General features: G+C 39.0%; 1 protein-coding gene across 2 annotated transcripts; it reads right to left on the bottom strand.

Moving 5' to 3' along the window:
* Positions 1–8409: 8409 nt before the first annotated feature.
* Positions 8410–19526, bottom strand: LOC140739302 (microfibril-associated glycoprotein 3-like). 2 transcript variants are annotated; one of them, XM_073067466.1, is made up of 3 exons: positions 19187–19526; positions 12122–12571; positions 8410–10870 (listed from the first exon to the last, which is right to left on the bottom strand). In XM_073067466.1, exons 2-3 carry the CDS (start codon positions 12399–12401, stop codon positions 10137–10139), a joined length of 1014 nt encoding a protein of 337 aa, XP_072923567.1. In that variant the 5' UTR covers positions 12402–12571; positions 19187–19526; the 3' UTR covers positions 8410–10136. The 2 variants fall into 2 exon arrangements, with proteins under 2 accessions (XP_072923567.1, XP_072923568.1); XM_073067467.1 differs by having other exon boundaries at positions 19448–19515.
* Between the last annotated feature and the right edge of the window lie 101 nt (positions 19527–19627).

Here is a 19627-nt window from a genome sequence, read left to right on the forward strand (position 1 = left end):
GATCTATCAAATGATTCTGAAATGTTGCTGATTGGATTTCAGAAAATTGCAGTCCTGCTTTATGAGTTTTTGGTGGATTCCCCTGGCTTCTTAACCCACCCTGTTCCTTCCAGCACTGAAAGAGTGTTCATCACCAATAGTGTGGGAATAGAATTAGCTAACCTTAGAGAATCATTCTGCTGGGAGGGAAACTCTCTTTTGTCCTACTCATTTTATTTGCATCTCAGCTCCACTTACTCACATTTGATAACTATTTTAACTAAAATGCAGAATAGCAATATATTTCCAAGATGGGCTATGATTGGAGAAGATTGTGCAGATTATGATGTTCCCATGCATCTGTTCCCTTCCCATTCGTGGTGGAGGTCACAGGTTCAGGAGGAGCTATTGAAGTAGCCTGGGCAAGTAAATGCAATCTAATTTGTAAATAATCTGCTCTTCAACCAAATTTGCCAGTTGGGGAGGGAATGAGTGCTTGGAATTGGGAGCATACCATTACATTCCCAATGATAAATTCACCGATGACACCATTGTTGTTGTCAGAATATCAGATGGCATTGAGTATTGTCACAACAACCTTAGACTCATTGCCAGCAAGATCAAGGAATTGATTGTGGACTTCAGGAAAGTCGGAATACACCAGTTCTCATTGAGGAGTCAACAGCAGAAAGAGTGAGCAGCTTCAATTTCATGGGCATCAACCTCTCAGAGGATCTACGTTGATACAATCAAAGCTGTACTTCATTAAATGTTTGAGATCTGGTATGTGACTAAAGACTCTAGCAAATTTCTACAAATGTATAGTGGAGAGCATTCTGACATGTTATGGAGGCTCCAATGCGCAGGATTGAACGAGACTATAGAGGGTTGTGGACTCTGCCAGCTCCACCATGGGCAAAACCCTCCCCCACCACTGAGGACATTTTCAAAAAGTGCTGCCTCATGAAAGTGGCATCCATCTCTAAGGACCCTAACCTTGCAAGACCTGCCCTCTGTTCATTACTACCATCAGGGAGGAGGTATAGGAGCCTGAAGACACACACTCAGCTGCTTAGGAACAGCTTTTTCCCCTCCGCCATCATATTTCTGAATGGTTCATGAATACTACCTCAGAATTCCTCTTTACTACTTATTTTTTTGTAGCTTATAGTTAATTATGTTTTGCACTGTACCACTGCCACCAAACAACAGATATCACTTCATATATCAGTGATAATAAACCTGATTCTGGTACAGTACGCCAAATAGATGACAGAAAAGCCTCAGGGTATCCTGGAGTGTTCAGTGCAGGATACCCACTATTTTCATGTGGTTTGTTCATCTTAGTTTATGGCCATTGGTAACCCCCAAGATGCCATTGGAATGTCAAGTTAGAGCATCTCTTTAGTTAGTTCCCAGCCATTTAGCAGCATGAATGTCGCTTGCTACTTACCAGTCCGTGCCTAAATGCTGCTTAGTTTGCTAAATATATAGTGTCTTGCAAAAGCTTGGGCACCCCTGGTCAAAATTTCTGTTACTGTGAATAGTTAAGTGAGTAGAAGATGAACTGATCTTCAAAAGTCATAAAGTTAAAGATGAAGCATTCTTTTCAACATTTTGAGCAAGATTAGTGTATTATTTTTGTTTTGCACAATTTTAGAGTGGGAAAAAAAAGGAAAGGAGCATCATGCAAAAGTTTGGGCACCCCAAGAGATTTGAGCTCTCAGATAACTTTTATCAAGGTCTCAGACCTTAATTAGCTTGTTAGAGCTATGGCTTGTTCACAGTCATCATTTGGAAAGGCCAGGTGATGCAAATTTCAAAGCTTTTTTTAAATACCCTGACTCCTCAAACCTTGTCCCAACTATCAGCAGCCATGGGCTCCTCTAAGCAGCTGCCTAGCACTCTGAAAATTAAAATAAGTGATGCCCACAAAGCAGGAGAAGGCTATAAGAAGATAGCAAAGTGTTTTCAGCTAGCCGTTTCGTCAGTTCATAATGTAATTAAGAAATGGCAGTTAACAAGAACAGTGGCGGTCAAGTTGAGGTCTGGAAGACCAAGAAAACTTTCCTGCATCCTCACCACAAAATTCAGCACCAGGAGTTTGCAAAGGAACATCTAAACAAGCCTGATGCATTTTGGAAACAAGTCCTGTGGACTGATGAAGTTAAAATAGAACTTTTTGGCCGCAATGAGAAAAGGTATGTTTGGAGAAAAAAAGGGTGCAGAATTTCATGAAAAGAACACCTCTCCAACTGTTAAGCACGGGGGTGGATCGAAAGAATTGAAAGACTCTTAGCTGGCTACAGAAAGCGTTTACAAACTGTGATACTTGCCAAAGGGGGTGTTACTAAGTACTGACCATGCAGGGTGCCCAAACTTTTGCTTTGGGCACTTTTCCTTTTTTGTTATTTTTAAACTGTAAAAGATGGAAATAAAAAAGTTATCTTGCTTAAAATATTAAAGAAATGTGTCATCTTTAACTTTATGCCTTTTGGAAATCAGGTCATCTTTTACTAGCTTAGCTATTCCCAGTAATAGAAATTTTGACTAGGGGTACCCAAACTTTTGCAAGCCACTGTAGGTATTGTTGTCTCATTTGCTGAAAACTTGTGAATGGAATTTTTTGTTGTTCTACCTCATTGCACTGTCAAGTTATCTGATCTGTATGAACAATATGAAAGGCAAGCTTTTCTCTATAACTCAGTACATGGGACAATAATAAATTCTAATTCCAAGTTTTCAGACAGGGACGATTGATCTCTAGCAGCCACAATAATCATATTAGTTAAACCATTACAGCATTTTTCTTTTGGCACCACCAGATTTATCAGTCCACCTCACATAAAAGCTTCTCTGACACCAACAGCAGTCAATGCCACACCATTTTTGGAAGTCATTTCTTCGGTACATGTTAAGAAAGCACATTAGTTGTCTTGGCAAAATCCAAACTTAGCAATGGTGAACAGGTTATTAGGTATTGTCAGATACACTTGTCTACAATAGCCTCCATCATTTGATAATGATAATGGTCAAGCTGATAAATGAGCAATTGGATTGGATTGCATTTTTCTAAAAAGGACATACTTGAGCATTTTTCAACATTGTCTACAAAACTGCTATTTTACTGGATCACCTTGGTTGGAGGTAGTTATTTGCTGGAGTACAGTTCTCTGCAGCTGGGATGTTGTCTGGTCCCATTGGCGTGTCTGTATCTTGCGGTCTTAGCTGTTTGGAGTCATAAAGTCAACATCAAACAGCTCGGAAAGAAGCCCTTTGGCCCACTGAATCTATGGCAAGTATCAAGCACATATTTCATAGAAATAGAAATCTACAGCACACTATAGGCCCTGCAGCCCACAATGTTCTGCCAGCCATGTAACCTACTCTAGAAACTGCCTAGAATTACCCTACACCATACCCTTCTATTTTTCTAAGCTGCATGTACCTATCCGAGTCTTTTAAAAGACCCTATTGTATCTGCCTCTACTACTGTCACTGGTAGTACATTCCACGTACTTACCACTCTCTGTGTGCAAAAACGTACCCCTGATATCCCCTCTGTACCTACTCCCAAGCTATGCCCACTCATGTTAACCATTTCAGCCCTGGGGAAAAGCCTCTGGCTATCCGCACGATCAATGCCTCTCATCACCTTACACAACCCTATCAGATCACCTCTCATCTTCTGTCGCTCCAAAGAGAAAAGGCCAAGTTCACTCAACTTATTCTCACAAGGCATGCTCTGCAATCCAGGCAACATCCTTGTAAATCTCCTCTGCACTCTCTCTATAGCATCCACATGCTTCCTGTAGTGAGGTGGCCAGAAGTGAACACAGTACTCCAAGTGGTATCAAACTAAGGTCATATATAGCTCAAACATTACCTCATGGCTCTTGAACTCAATCCCACAGTTGAAAAGGGCCATCACACATTACGCCTTTTTAACAACACTGTCAATATGCAAAGCAACTGAGTGCCCTGTGGACACAGACCCCAAGATCTCGCTGATCTTCCACACAGCCAAGAGTCTTGCCATGAATATTATATTGTCTTCAAATTTAACGTACCAAAATGAACCACTTCACACTTACCTGGGTTGAACTCTATCTGCCACTTCTCAGCCCAGTTCTGCGTCCTATCGATATCCCGCTGTAACCTCTGACAACCTTCCAGACCATCCACAACACCCCCAATTTTTGTGTCATCAGCAAACTTACTAATCCACCCTTCTACTTCCTCATCCAGGTAATTTATAAAAATCACAAAGAGGAGGGTTCCCAGAACAGATCCTTGTATAACACCACTGGTCACCATCCTCCATGCAGAGTACAACCACCCTTTGCCTTCTGTAGCCAAGCCAATTCTGGATCCACAGAGCAAAGTCTCCTTGGATCCCATGCCTCATTTTTTTCTGAAAGAGCCTTACTGAAATCCATATAAATTACATCCACTGCTCTACCTTGAATGTGTTTTGTTACTTCCTCAAAGAATCCAATTAGGCTCATAAGGCACAACCTGCCCTTGACAAAGCCATGCTGACTATCCCTATATTACATCTCTCCAAATGCTCATAAATCCTGCCTGTCAGGATCTTCTCCAACAACTTCCCCACCACTGAAGTAAGACTCACTGGTCTATGATTTCCTGGGTTAACATTTACATTAATACAACACAAAAATGACTGTGTTCTCCTCAATTCCCATCAACTATCGTAAGATTCTAATGTAAGCACTTGGGGTAATTTACAGCAGCCAAACCTCAAGTCTTTAGAATGTGGGAGGAAACCCAGCCATGCAATCACAGGGAGAATAAGCAAACTCCACAGAGACAGCAGCAGAGCTCAAGTTTCCTGAACTATGAGACTACAGCTGTGCCACCATGCTGCTTTGGTCTTTGAACATTACATGTGCTAAACTGAATTAGTTGTGGAGCATCTTCTGTGAAGATGGAGACAAAATCAGGATGGATCATTCCAACTGACCATTAAATAAGTAAATGAAACATTTATTATAACATCTGGTTATTAACAAAAAAAGTTCAATGGAAAAGGTTGAGCTTGTGCCCAGACAAATCAAATATTTTGGATTGCAAAATGTAACATTTATCTTAAATCTCAACAATGAAAATAAGCTATGTAGTAACAAGACTAGACAATACTGAAAAAGTGAAAATAACCTTTGAAAGGTCAAAAGTATTTAGCACTATGCAAATAAGAGAAGTCTCTCATCAACATGACATTAATTAAAATTCTACTTAAATTTGTCACATTTGATAGCTAATTAATGATAATAAAAGCAATTCTGGAAGTCAGAGATAATTACAAGTGCAGAGAAATATGGATTTAACTCTCTCATTTCTACAATTTTACCCATTCTACAAATGACTGGCAAAGTTCCTTTTCCCTCTTGAGTGAAATTTTATTTAGAACATAGAACAGTAGAGTATCAGGCCTTCTGACAATGATGCCAATTTAAAATATTTTGAATACCATAGGATCAAACTTGAATGAGTGTCTCTTTTGTATCCTTGATAACTTAAGACTCAGAAAGATGCACTAACCTCTCTGGCCACCAGACCTGTGAACCCACTGATCACTAGAGTAGATGCCTGGTGGTACTTTTTAAATGCTAAAAGACAGCAACCATAATCCTGAAGTCACGATCTATGCTGTACCATAACCTACAAATGCTTCCAAAGCTGCTGTCTGGAAAATCCCCTGTACTAGCTGGTGGTGTTAACTTAACTGAGAATACTCCTTCTTAGGCAGTCCTTCAGTATTGTGAATGGCTGGCTTCCTTTCCCTGTGTTATACATTCTGAAATGCCTACTAAGACCAATGTTTGAAGTACAGCCTCTTCTGTAAATTGGGCTGATATATATGCAGTTCGTGAGGTGGTGCATCCCATCTGCTATTTACACATTTTCTGTATGTTCCTATCTATGACCTTAAGGTTCTCAGTATCATCCTGAATACTCATACTCTACTTTGAGGGACCAAAGATTCACAGGAGTTAATCCTTCAAAGTACTTTGAGCATATCCTTGAATCTTTTCCTCTTCTGGCTTGTCATCTACTACAACAAAGTTCAGAAATAGGGTGCCTGCTTTAGGAGTCATGTCAGGCACTGCTGGTCACGATAGCCCACAGATCACTAGGACATCAAGTCAGTTTTTTTTTCTATCAGATCCGAGGTAGTGATCTTTAAAAACACTTTGCACAGCCAACCATAGGCTGTACTGGCATATTGAAGGCAGCAATTCATTTTTATGAGGAAAATATCTCCTTTGCATAAAGATAGCTCCAACTTTTTTCAGGGTGCTGTCACGTGTCTTTACTGTGCAGGGCACTGTAGTGTATTGGAAAAGGTTTGCCAAAGGACCTTATGGTGACATTCAATGCAGGTTCCAAAGCAGATGGAACTTGGTGCAAGGGCAAAAATCCATTATTGTTTCTTTGAGCAGAGATGGTTAAATGGGAGATCACAAAGAATAGGTATACAGATAAACTAATGCCAATTGAAATGTAAAACAAATAGCACAAAAATCAAAAGCAACGTGGATTAAGACGAAATCCACTAATTTGCTATGAGCTCTGAATGAAGAGATGGTGGAAGCAAGATCAATAATATTTCCAAAAAGAAACTAAATATTCAACAGAGAAAGGACAAGGAAGCAAGACACAATGGCAGAATATTTCCCTTCTTTATCATGCCATGAATCCATTTGTTGCAAATAATATGCTTGGATTCAGGCTGAAGCTAGTCATTAATGCAAAACTAGGGAACAAACTTAAGATTATATACTGTTATTCAAACAAAAAACATCTCCACTTTCTTCTACATTACGGTCAGCATCAGAATCAGGTTTATTATCACTGACACATGATTTGAAATTAGTTGTTTGTAACAAAGAAAATATTGTACATAAAAAAATTTGATATTTTACAAGAAATATTTTTAAAAAGCGCAAAAAGAGAGCAAAATAGTGAGGTAGTGTTCATTGACCATTCTGAAATCTGATAGTGGAGGGAAATAAACTGTTCCTAAAAATTAAGTGCATGACTTCAGGCATTTCCTGGATGGTGAGGGTCCTAAATGATAGATGCCACCTTTTGAAGATGTCTTCAATGATGGGGAGCCAGTGCCCATGACGTAGCTGGCTGAGTTTACAACCCTCAATGCAGCTTTTTCCAATCCTGTGCATTGGCACCTCCATACCAGACAGTGATGCAAATAATTAGAATGGTCTCCACAGTACATCTGCAAAAATTTTCAAGGGTTTTTGGTGACATACCAGATCTCCCTAACTCTGAATGAAGTATAGTCACTGTCATGCCTTCTTTGTAATTGCATCAATATGTTGGGCATGGGATAGATGATTTGAAATATTGACACACAGGAACTTGAAACTGCTCACTACTGACCCCGTGATGAGGATTGGTGTTTGTTCTCCCACCCTCTCCTTCCTGAAGTCCACAATCAATACCTTGCTCTTACTGATATTGAGTGCGTCTGCTTTGTGACACCACTCAAATCAGCCGATCTAACGCCTGTACACCATCTTGAAATGGGTCATCAGGTGCTGATTCCTTACTACTACTATTCAATATCCAATTGATCATCATGACTGTCTCTGACCGGAACCACGGTAAATGACAGACAAGTGCTGTTTGCTACCACCGGACAATTTCCCTTCAATTGTTTTAAAGGAGAAATAGAGAACTTTCCAAGTCCAATGAGGTGAATTTTAAACCAATTTCAATCACATAGATTGTTGTAACTGTATGTCCCTTACAACACATTTGGAAGGTCCTGTGGAGCTCACAACATAGAGCAGGAACAGCAATGTGCATTCTACTGATGTCCCCCTCCCACAAGGTTAGTGGGGTTGCAAGCTAAATCCAAGATTCACAATTGACTGACCGCATTATTGAAATTTTTGGTGCTTAATTAGCCTTAAAGAGCCTCACACAGAAAAAACAGCAGCAGGTAAATCAGGGTGAAAAGGGGAAAAAAATAACTTATTAAATACAGCACTATAGTTCTTTTAATCAGTTCTTCTCTGGTAGAGCCAGTTAAAGTTCATGCAGATCTTTTAAAGATATTATTAGATTAAGAAATGCTATTAGTGCAGGAAGAGGAAGGATATGGACATTGTGTAGACAGAAGGAATTAGTTTATTTGGGCATTTGATTACTAATTAATTCAGCACAACATTGTGGGCAAATGCATCTGATCCTGTGCTACAGTGTTTTATATATAATAAAACCTATGTGCAAGGGTTTCCCTCTGGTGTTCACACAACATAATTACATAGTATAAACACAAAGGGAACTTGGAAACATGTCATCTTATGTTTGCAAAAATGTAGTGAAGTACTCTACATCATATCAACTGTTCACAGAACACAGTATTATCAATCTGAACTGTACTTTGTAAATTGCTGTTTAATTTTAATTTTTTTTTGCTTAGAAAGTTTCATTGTTTTATACCTGTAAGATTAATTGAATACAGCTTTGTTAATAAAACTGCTTGTACATGGAATAATTATTTTAATATCAGAATATAACTGATGAAACAGTCACAGCATCAGTACCAACAGTTTCGTAGTTTCTACAAAAGTGAAATCGGAATACATATCACAACAGAACAACATCTCACAATTGCAACACCCTAAAGATTTTTTTCTCCAACAGCAGACATTTAGTTAGCTAACACTTTGAAAATGGATAAAGTAGAAACTTCAGAGAATTTTTCAAATATTCTATTTATAATTGATAACCAATCATAATCGAGGAAATGAGAAAAATACAATCCTGTATGCATTGATCCCTATAGTATTTTGAGCCATAGATGTGTTAAACATCAGCATTTATACTAGCAGAGTTGAAACACCACTATTGGAATTAATCAAATTGGCTCTTATTAAAGTAAAATGAACAGTTGAGGTATAAGTCAATCTAATGCAGTTTCTGAAAGTTCAATTTAAAGCACCACTGCATTTCAACCAAAATGCTACATAACATTGACATTTCATTGATGCTACTAATGCAAATTTGTAATAGACACGTCTTAGATATAGTTCTCAAGACATTTCAATCACAGCTGTTACTAAACTATGCTACAGCTGGTTGACAGAGGGATTAATGCAAGTAACAAAGTATAGGAAAAAATTTCCTTGTTTGAAATACTAAAGATAATTAAACACTTGAACTTGCAATAAAATTCAGGGATTCTATCAAAATCAACATGGAAAATCCTTGTATACTTCTGTGTAGTAAAATAATTTAAGAATGTTTTAAAATATACATTTCTGAATGATAAGGAGGTAACACTATTAACTCAATCCTTTTGTTGGATTAAAAGCAAACACAAGGAATTACTAGCTATAACTTTACCTCATGCATTTTCCCAACAATTATGAACTAGTGGTAGACAATCACTTTTAATCCAATTTTGCAACTTACAATTCAGTTGGTGGTGCATCCACAGAAAATCAAACTCAACGTAACATCAAGTTCATTCCCCCCGACACATCTGAAAACTTGTCATATTATGGTTTTTGATCACTACAAGTGACAAGCTAATATTTCCAAGAATGCACAGCATTAAATCAGTTGCTGTTAAATAACACAGTTCTGTTCTTTCTATAAATTTAAATAAGTCACCTGAACATCCATTAAATATATGATTATCAAACAACTACATATTAATATAGAAAAATCATTTATACTGATACCATGCATTGTTGGATACCTGTGGCAGCAAACATTTCAATCACTTTCAAGAGACTCCTGGACAGGTACATGGAGCTCAGAAAAATAGAGGGCTATGGGTAACCCTAGGTAATTTCTAAAGTAAGGACATGTTCGACACAGCTTTGTGGGCCAAAGGGCCTGTATTGTGCTGTAGGTTTTCAATGTTTTACTGCACCAGTGGCCACAAGCTACATGTATTGACTGTCATTATGGTGGAAATTATGCACAGTATGGATTGAATATTACCATCTTATTAAAAATTGTGCTGTTGCCATTTTCTTTAGTTACTGTACACTTCTTTATCAAAATTCACCTGTATCAAAGAAAACTTGCACTATTTACATGCGACTTTCACACAGAACACCATCTGTTTTGTCTTTATCTTGGACAAGTTCTTCTCAGTGTTCCAATTGGTTGCTTCCTTGAGAAAGACTGTCAATGCTCTGCTTCTCTGACTGAGAATGTACTGAGACTTGAACAGCAATCTCTTGACACTCCTCATGCATGTATGAGTCATCAGATTCCCCTGCAGGTGAACAGCTGCATTGCATTTCAGTACCTATAGTATAGATCTCATCGTCACAGCCTACTGCCTGGCCCTCTTTGTTCTCTTCATCTGGGGCCTGCTCTGCATCATCCATCCGCACAGCCTCAATGATTTCTTCTACAAACGCTCGGCAGTTCAAAATAAGAGGTGGAAGAGGAATGCTCCGAGCAAGTTCTTCTATATACCTGGCAAACTCCATGGTCTTAAATTGAGTTACTTTAGCCAGCTCAAGTGTCTTTGCTGATGTGATGATAGGAATACGCTTTGCAATTTCAAATGCTTTCTGTAACTTCTCTGCTCCTTCCATTTTGAAAAAGTCATTGATTGCTTTTTCAGTTTTCCTGAGGTGACTGCTCATCATACAGAGGCGAGTGATGTTCAGTATCATAATAATAGAAAAAGCAATCAGGCAAACTATCATATAATAAATACCCATATCGCCTGTGGTAAAGACAACACGCAGAGTGACTGTGTAGCTTGAAGTGCCATGAGAGTTTGTTGCAACGCATGTGTAACGACCTCGATCTGCAAATGTAACACTGGTGATGTTCAGTTCTCCACCGTCTAAAATAAGCCATTTTCCAACTGTTTAATTAAGAAAGAAATGTAAGTCTTCATAGAAGCAAATAACGCACAAATTTAAACATCATCTCTCTTCACAGTAATCATGCTGCAATACCAATTGTCCCCACTCACCCATTCTTTCTCCATCAACCTACAATTTGTTTTTGTTACTTTACATATTTTTCCAGATTCTTTCAAAAATGACTAAATCCACTTTAACCATCCTTTCAAGCAGGCTCATACATTTTGCTGCTAAAGATCTATTTCCCTAAGTTGCACTTAATTCTATTGTCAAATGACTTAAATTTGTCTCTCCTGGTTAGACCCCTTGCCACATAAAAGCAAGTTTTTTATGCACTCTATCAAAACAACTCCTGATTTCAAATATATGTATTGTCCCCCTTTAGCCTCAGATCTAAGAGCAATTTCAGCTCCTCCAACCATTCCACGTATTTGTTGTACCTGATGTCCATGAACATTATAATAAATTTCCTCTGCATTCGCTCGTAACTCCTAGCTCTTAGTCCTTCCCGATTAGCCTGTCATTACTGTTTCATGGCTTGCTTTTTAAACTGCTGCCTAACATGTGAGTTATCCAGTCCTCAAGCAACATTCCCAAATCCAAGAAGTATTTGTAGACAGATCCTGTTTCCATTAGTCAGTTACTTAGGATGCCTCTTATCCATACCAAGTCATTCTTCAACTCCAAATACTAGCACCATCTCCTCCACAGCAGAATGAAGCCCCTAATTTCAACAAAGTAAACCACATTTCATCTTCAGTCCTAGCACTTTACAACATTCTGAATTTACCATCATTTCCTAATTTCATGCTTATGTCCCTTTCCCATCCTCCTTTTTTAAAAACCTCATTAACAATCACTACTCACGATCTATTTCAGTTAATTTTTACCAATCCCCATGTAGTCTTTTGAATTGAACCTTACTTCTCCCCTCAGATCTGCTTTGCAAACTTGACACTACGGATCTCTTAAGAGTATATGTTTACTCCATCCAAGTATAATTGACTTGCAAACAGCAATTTCTACAAGTGGTTGCTTTGTAATGCAAAACTATTGCCTTCTCTAAATCTGACACTTCACTCACTACATGATAAATCAGAGATTTTACTTATAAACTGTAACTTCAACATTTCATACAATTCCATGGGTCCATTTTTTATTAAACTACTTTTAATGAATTTGCTTTGAAAGAATATAACATGAAAGAAATTAACACAAATTATAATTGAGTGATCTGAAGTTTACACTACCTGTTTTGCTGTTTTCCTCAAGGAGACTTCCCTTTGAGTTGTACCATACAATGTTGTAAAACTGGCTACTGTTCACATTGCATTCAATCAACACACTTGCTCCTTCTTTCACTATTAGGTCACGTTGCGTTGGTAGATTTGAAAGGAAATTAGATCCTTCATTTGGCACAGAGCTGCCCTTTCGCACAGTGACAGAACTGTAATTTGTGCCATTATGTAAACCACAAACAAATATGCAAAAATTAAAAGTCAAGATTACTGATAAACCTGGATGCTTCATTGGAGAATGAGATTTTTAACATTTACAATAGTTAAACCTATCGTATTCATACAAGTGTACTGCAGATCTCTGGAATGTGATGCAAATCCTCATGAACATTTAGTGTTACTTTAGTCACCACGAAGTTTTGTCAGGTTGGGTAGTATAGATATCCATGGTCTACTAAAAACCTGTAATTACAAAGATAGAAATTTATAAATACATAAACATATCAAAGAATTAAATGTCACACAGCAAATTTTTCCTTTAGCTAATTTAACATACTTCTGGATTTATTTAAACTGCACTTCTCTAAAAAACACAAAATGTAAAATAATTGTTTCACCAGTTAACTCTAAATAAAGTTACAGACAGGTTCACAGATTAAATAATATTTGCCATTACATGATTTTGAGATTTTTTTAACAAAAAGAGCTGATTTTATTACATTCCACTACTTAATATTACAATGGGTTTGGGAAGCAGCACTGTAACAATATTGGACTGAATCAGCAAAGTACAGCTGTGCAAAGGAAATAAAGGTATTCCTATTGACAGTGTAAGCTCTAGTAATAAACCCAGGTTATCCTTCACACAAAATTGACAACCTGTACAGTTTATTTTAAAATTGTCTTGCAAATTAGTTTTCACAAGACATAAAGTTACAGTTATATATCTTTAGCAATCACTATAGCTGCTACAGCAAAGTCTTAGTGCTACATCAAGATCAATGCTACCGCTTCCTAATAACCCTAAAAATAATAAACTAGTACCCCATGGAAACAATAGTACAAGTCTCCAAAAAGCTTTGGCCATGATTTATCCCTCAATAAATATGGTCATTATAGATTGCCTGGTTATCTCATTATTGTTTGTTTCCTAAATTGTATTAGTGACTAAGCTTTAGAAGAATGTATTTGGTATAAAATCCTACATTGTGACTATGAATGAAATTACTCGAGATACACTGAAGCTGGTAGGAAAGAAGTCTTTAATTATCACAACAAGCAGGCATAACTAGACACAGTCTGGGTAGAGGCTCACCAACCCAAAGGGACATCACAAGGTCAAAAGGTAACAAAAGCTGATACAATACAATTTCAATAGTTACAATAACATAATTTCCTTCGATATTTTGAGTTGACAATGCTTCCTTTGAATTTCATATCTATAGTAACAGACACCTCTGAATGTTCAAACACCTTTGTCACAATGTAATTCACACAAATAGTCTACAAACTTCTGAGGAAAGAAATCCCAGACACTCAAGGTAATCTCTGAATACACAAATATTATAAGTACACAAAAGCTATTGATTTCCTATATCTGTTACCATGTTTGATATGCTAAGTGATCTGGTCTGTCAGCTGGAACTCAGTCACAATGGTGCAAATAACTAAGCCAATGTTGCCCAGTTTGATGCAAGCCAATTAACACAACCTCACTGTCTTAACATTTTGCTTTTGCATATACAATCTCTGGAACAGCCTGTGCTTTTAACTTTAATTTACAAAAAATCTGAAGATTAATTGCAAGCTTCTTGAACTTACTTACATTTAAAATAAGAACTGAAGACTGCTTAATGTTTGATTATTATCTGCTTATATTAACATAACTTTAGAATACTTTTTAAAATCCTATGCTAAAAGTAGAAGTGAAAGCTGTTGTGTAAATGTAAGATTTTTGTCTTTTACATACCAAGTCGGGTAAAAAGAAACTCTACTTAGCTTATCAAGTTTAAAAAACATCCGCGTTAAAAATTGTTTTCCAGCACTGAAGTTTTTTTTAAACAAAAACAACAATATTGATTCCTCCATACATACCAAGTAGTGAATAATACACAATTATACTTTCCACAATAACCTAACAATATAGCTCAACATCGATGGTCAAATATCCTCCCATCCACGGGTCCACGGACCCCTTGCTTAAAGGTATTGGTCCACAGCATAAAAGAGATCAGGAACTTCTGCTCCCATCAGATGCTGATGATTTACAAACAAATTTCCAAGTTAAATTGAAAGTCAGCTTTCCAAAGACTAATCATTAAGATGCAACTGAAAAGAACCATTGAATCCAAATACAAGTTCTCAACAAAAGTGTAAAAAAACACTTATTAAATTCTTAGCAACAAAATGCTGGAGGAACTCAACAGGTCAGGCAGCATCTATGGAAATCAATAAACAGTCGATGTTTTTGGGCCAGGACCCTTCTTCAGGACTGGAAAGGGGCAAGACTCCACAATAAAAAGGTGGGGGTGGGGGAAGGAAGATATAGAATGTGATAGGTGAAGCCAGGTGGGCGGAGAAGTTAAAGGGCTGGAAAGGAAGATAAATTTGATACAAGAGGAGAATGGACCATAGGAGAAAGGAAAGGAGAGGACCTGAGGGAAGTGATAGGCAGGTGCGAAGAAGAAAGAGAGCAAAATGGCAAATAGAAGAGAGGGGGAGGAGCAGAAGGAGAAATCAATATTCATGCCATCAGGTTGGAGGCCCCCTAAATGGAAGAGAAGGTGTTGCTCCTCCAACCTGAGGATGGCCACATCTTGACATGTCAGAATGGGAATTGGAATTAAAATATTTGGCCACTGGGAAGTTCTGCTTTTGGCGGATGGAGCAGAGGTACCCCAATTTACAACAGGTCTCACCAATATAGAGGGGGCCATATCAGGGGAACCAAACACAATAAACAACCCCATGGATTCGCAGGTAAAGCGTTGCCTCACCTGGAAGAAATATTTGGGGTCAGAAAGGAGATGAAGGAGATGAGTGGGTAGGTGTAGCACTTTGGCCATGCAGGGATAAGTGCCAGGAGGGAGATTAATGGGGCGAGTCCAACAGACAAGGGAAGGATGGAGGGAGCAGGTGAGACAGCAAAGGTGGAGGAAGGGAAACCCCATTCTTTAAAGGAGGAGGATATCTCTGATGTCCTGGAATAGAAAGCCACATCCTGGGAACAGATGTGGCAGAGGCAAAAGAACTGAGAAAAGAGGATTTTTACAGGAGACAGGGTGGGAAGAGGTATAGTTAAGATAACCGTGGGAATCAGTAGCTTCATTAAAAATGTCAGTTGACAGTTGATCTCCAGAGATGGAGACAGTGAGATCGAGAAAGGGGAAGGAGATGTCTTTTGACCAAGTGAATTTGAGGACAGGGTGGAAGTTAGAGGCAAAATTGATGTAATTGACAAGCTCAGCATGGGTGCATGAAGCTGCACCAATGCAGTCGTCAGTGTAGCAGAGGAAGAACTGGGGAACATGACTGGAGAAAGACTTGGAACATGGACTGTACTATGTAGCCAACGAAGAGGCAAGCCTAGCTGGGGCCCATGCAATTGCCCATGGCTACCCCGAGTCTGGAAAAAAGTGGGAGATGCCAAAGAAAAAACTGTTGAGGGTGAGGACTAGTTCTGCCAGATGGAGTAGGATGTTTGTGGAGCGGAAACTGGTTGGTTCTTTTATTGGGGAAAAAAGCAGAGAGCTGTAAGGCTTTCTTGATGGGGGGCAGATGTGTAGATGGACTGGATATCCATGGTGAAAATGAGGTGGTCAGGGCCAGGGAACTGAAAGTTACTGAGGAGATCAAGAGTATGAGAAGAGTCATGAAGTAGTGGGAGCCGAATGAACCAAGAGAACTGAGGTATGAGGACACAAGTTAAATTATTGATAGACTTTAGTGGTTAAGTTAGTGTAATTTCCTAAGATACATCACGGAATCAAAAAGATTTGTATTTATTTGCAAGTATTGTCAGATTCAGAATCAGATTTAATTTTACCAGCATATGTCGTGAAATTTGTTAACTTTGCAGCAGCGGTACAATAGGAAACACTGAATTACAGTAAGTATGCATATCAGATAGTTACATTAAATAAGTAGTGCAGAAACATTTAAAAAAGTAGTGAATAGTGTTCAGAAATCAGATGACAGAGGAAAAAGCTGTTACTGAGTCGCTGAGTGTGTGCCTTCAGGCTTCTATATCTCCTATCTGATAACAGTGAGAAGGCATATCCTCTGAGGTGGGGGTCGTCACATGGATGCCACTCCTTGAAGATGCCTTGGATACTGAGGCTGGTATCCATGATGGAGCTGACTAACTTTACAACTCTCTGCAGCTTACTTCGATACCCCCCCCCCCCCAATACCAGAAGGTGATAGAGCTAGTCAGAATGCTCAAGAGTTTCAAGTGTTTTAGGTGACAGTCCAAATCTGCTCAAACTACTAATGAAATATAGCTGCTGAGTTGCCTTCTTTTTAGCTGCATCTATATGTGGGACCAGCTTAGATCCTCAGAGATATTAACACCCAAGAACCTGAAATTGCTCACTCTCCTCATTTCTGCTCCCTCTACAAGGATTGGTGTGTGTTCCCTCATCTTAACCTTTCTGAAAGTGAAAATGCAGTTGTTGCAGTTTTCTTGGAAATAACCATCAATTTTCACAGATTTGACTGCTAAAAACAGCAATATGATAACGACACAATAATTTATCTGAGAAAGAAAACATTTCCTAATACATTGGGGTTAATTCTCTTAATGCTCTTTGAAATTGGCCCAGCAATTATTTACATTCATCCAGCTTAATATCTTATCTGAAACAGAGCAGCTCTGACTGATTCTGCTCCCTCTGTAATAAAACTACACACACAGGACTTTAGTGGTCAAGTTATGCAAAAAAAAAAAACTACGGTAGTTATTTAACAACTTAGCTTCATAGTTAACTGGAAAGATTTCCATTTGGTAAATGTTCTGGTAAATGATATAATTTATTCCTCAACCAATTTGACCAAAACAGATTATCTGGTTATCTCATTGTTCATAGGACTTTGTTTCCACATGTCCTACATCACATTAGTGATGAAGCTTCAAAAGAATGTATTGGGTACAAAGTCCTATGCAGAAGGCAGAAGTAATGTATGCTGCAGCCATTGATCTTTATGAGAAACAGAAGGACTGAGCCCGTCATACCTACATTGCCATTAAAATAATGCCTGATAGAATCTTAGCTGACTTATCACAAACACTTTCTCTGCATTAATGCCAACTTCCCTATCAAACACCCTGACAAGGGCAATGCCATTGAAGTCTGGTAGACTGACCTCAGCCTTGCTGAAACCAGATGGCAGCTCTTGGACACTTCCTCTCATTTACCACCAAACCAAGGTCCCACCATTTCATGCACCATTACTGACCTCATTACTCTGGGGATCTTCTCTGTACAGCCGCTGATTTCAGTTCCTCTACAATGCTCTGCTCATTTCTACGTCCAATCCCAGATCTGCAAACCTAACTGCCCTGGTAGACCCAGTTCTTTCTACCTGCTCCTGCTCCACTGAATGTGCGTCATCACATCTTAAATCCATTTTGTCCTCCTTTATACAGTCCCTTCCAACTTAAACTTCACATACTCTGCACCACACCAACTTTCAGTTCCCCAGCCCTGATCGTCTCATTTATTCAACCTTTGCAGTATTTATTTTTGCAGCTTATAGTTATTTGCATCTCTTGCACAAGATTGCTGCCACAAATCAACAAATTTCATGACTCATGTCAGAGACAATAAACCCCATTCTGATTCAGACACTGAATGCTTCCATCCCCCAACAGGAAGGCCTCAAGGCTCCCTGCTTCGTTCTTGATATCGAACACCACCAGTTCCCATGAACCACTACCCTCCTGTCTAGCAGAACTGATACTATTAACAACTTCTCTTAATGCTCTTCCTATTTTCTCCAGACCAAAGATGTAGCCACAGGCACTTGCATGGGTCCAGTTATACCTGCCTTTTAGTCAGCCACATGGAACAATCCATGTTCCAAGCCTACTCTGATAACACTTCCCAACTCTTTCTCCACTACACTGATGATGGGATTGGTGTTGCTTCAATTTCATTGACATTGCCACCGACTTCCACCCGGCTCTCAAATGCACTTGGTCCATCTAACACCTCTCTCCCCTTTTTTGACCTGTCTCCATCTCAAGGAACAGATTATCTAGCAAAATCTTTTGCAAACCCACGACCGTCTAGTTACCTTGACTATATTACTTCTCATCCTATTGCTTGCAATGATTCTATCCTCATCAAAGGTTCATTTATTATCAAAGCATGTATCCATATACAATTCTGAAATTTGTATTTCTCCAGATAGCCACAAAACAAAGATGAAAGTCGGTCAGTGAGAAATTTCAAATTCCCCCCCCCCATAAAAAAGGAGCAGCATCCCCTTCTCTCATATCCTCCATCTTTTCCATACTCTAAACGTGTTCCCTAAAATTTCTAGGACGTTCCTTTATTTCCGTTTATTGTTCTCTTTTTTGTATTTGCAGTTTGCTATCTTTCACACACTGGTTGCCCGCTTTGCTGGTGCAATATTTCCATCATGTTTATTGGATTTATTGTGTCTGCCCGCAAGAGTTATAAATAGTGACATATGCGCACTTTGATAATAAATTTACTTCGAAGGCAGACACATAACTGCTTAATTTGTCGGTTATTTCCATACGAAAATACAAGTGAGACTTACAGTCAGGTTTATGCTAGTGCAATTGCGAGCCCACTGGCATAAATTACTGTTCTGTAAAGCATCCGAATCATTTTAAATAATTTTTTAAAAAACCAGATACAAGCAGAAGTTTCCGTGAACACTTGAAGATGCGCAATTTCACGTCAAGGCAATGAAAACAATGGAATACTAACTACAAAAGGCCTGCCACCACAGGGCACATAACCTCCCACAATGAAGTCCCTTAACACAGGGCTGCGCAACAGAGACGGAAAATCGGCCACTGGCCTTCTGCCGCTATTGACTGACCTTGCACTCCTCTCGACTCTTCGCCTCGACTAGGGAGGCTGGACCACGCATGCGCAGCGACCCTTCTCTACGGCACCCAAGGGCGATCGATCATACATCCGGCCCTAAAAACAGTCTGGCATCTCTCTGCCTGAGCCGCAGAGTCCTACCAGCAGTTTGCCTTCTGCATCAAAAATGTACTTGATCTAACGTTATAACCCTCCTGTCAAATATATCCTACGAGTTCACACTAAGAAAAGCACACACATCCCCTCAACTCACTAAGATGGTGCCGTCTCCTTGGAGCATACGCAGTAAGGACGATACCGGAGGCCTCCCTTGGAGCATGCGCAGTGAGGACGGTACCGGAGGCCTCCCTTGGAGCATCCGCAGTGAGGACGGTACTCGAGGCCTCCCTTGGAGCATGCGCAGTGAGGACGGTACTGGAGGCCTCCCTTGGAG

Source organism: Hemitrygon akajei, chromosome 15 (genome assembly GCF_048418815.1).
Source record: "Hemitrygon akajei chromosome 15, sHemAka1.3, whole genome shotgun sequence".
Lineage (NCBI taxonomy): Eukaryota > Metazoa > Chordata > Chondrichthyes > Myliobatiformes > Dasyatidae > Hemitrygon > Hemitrygon akajei.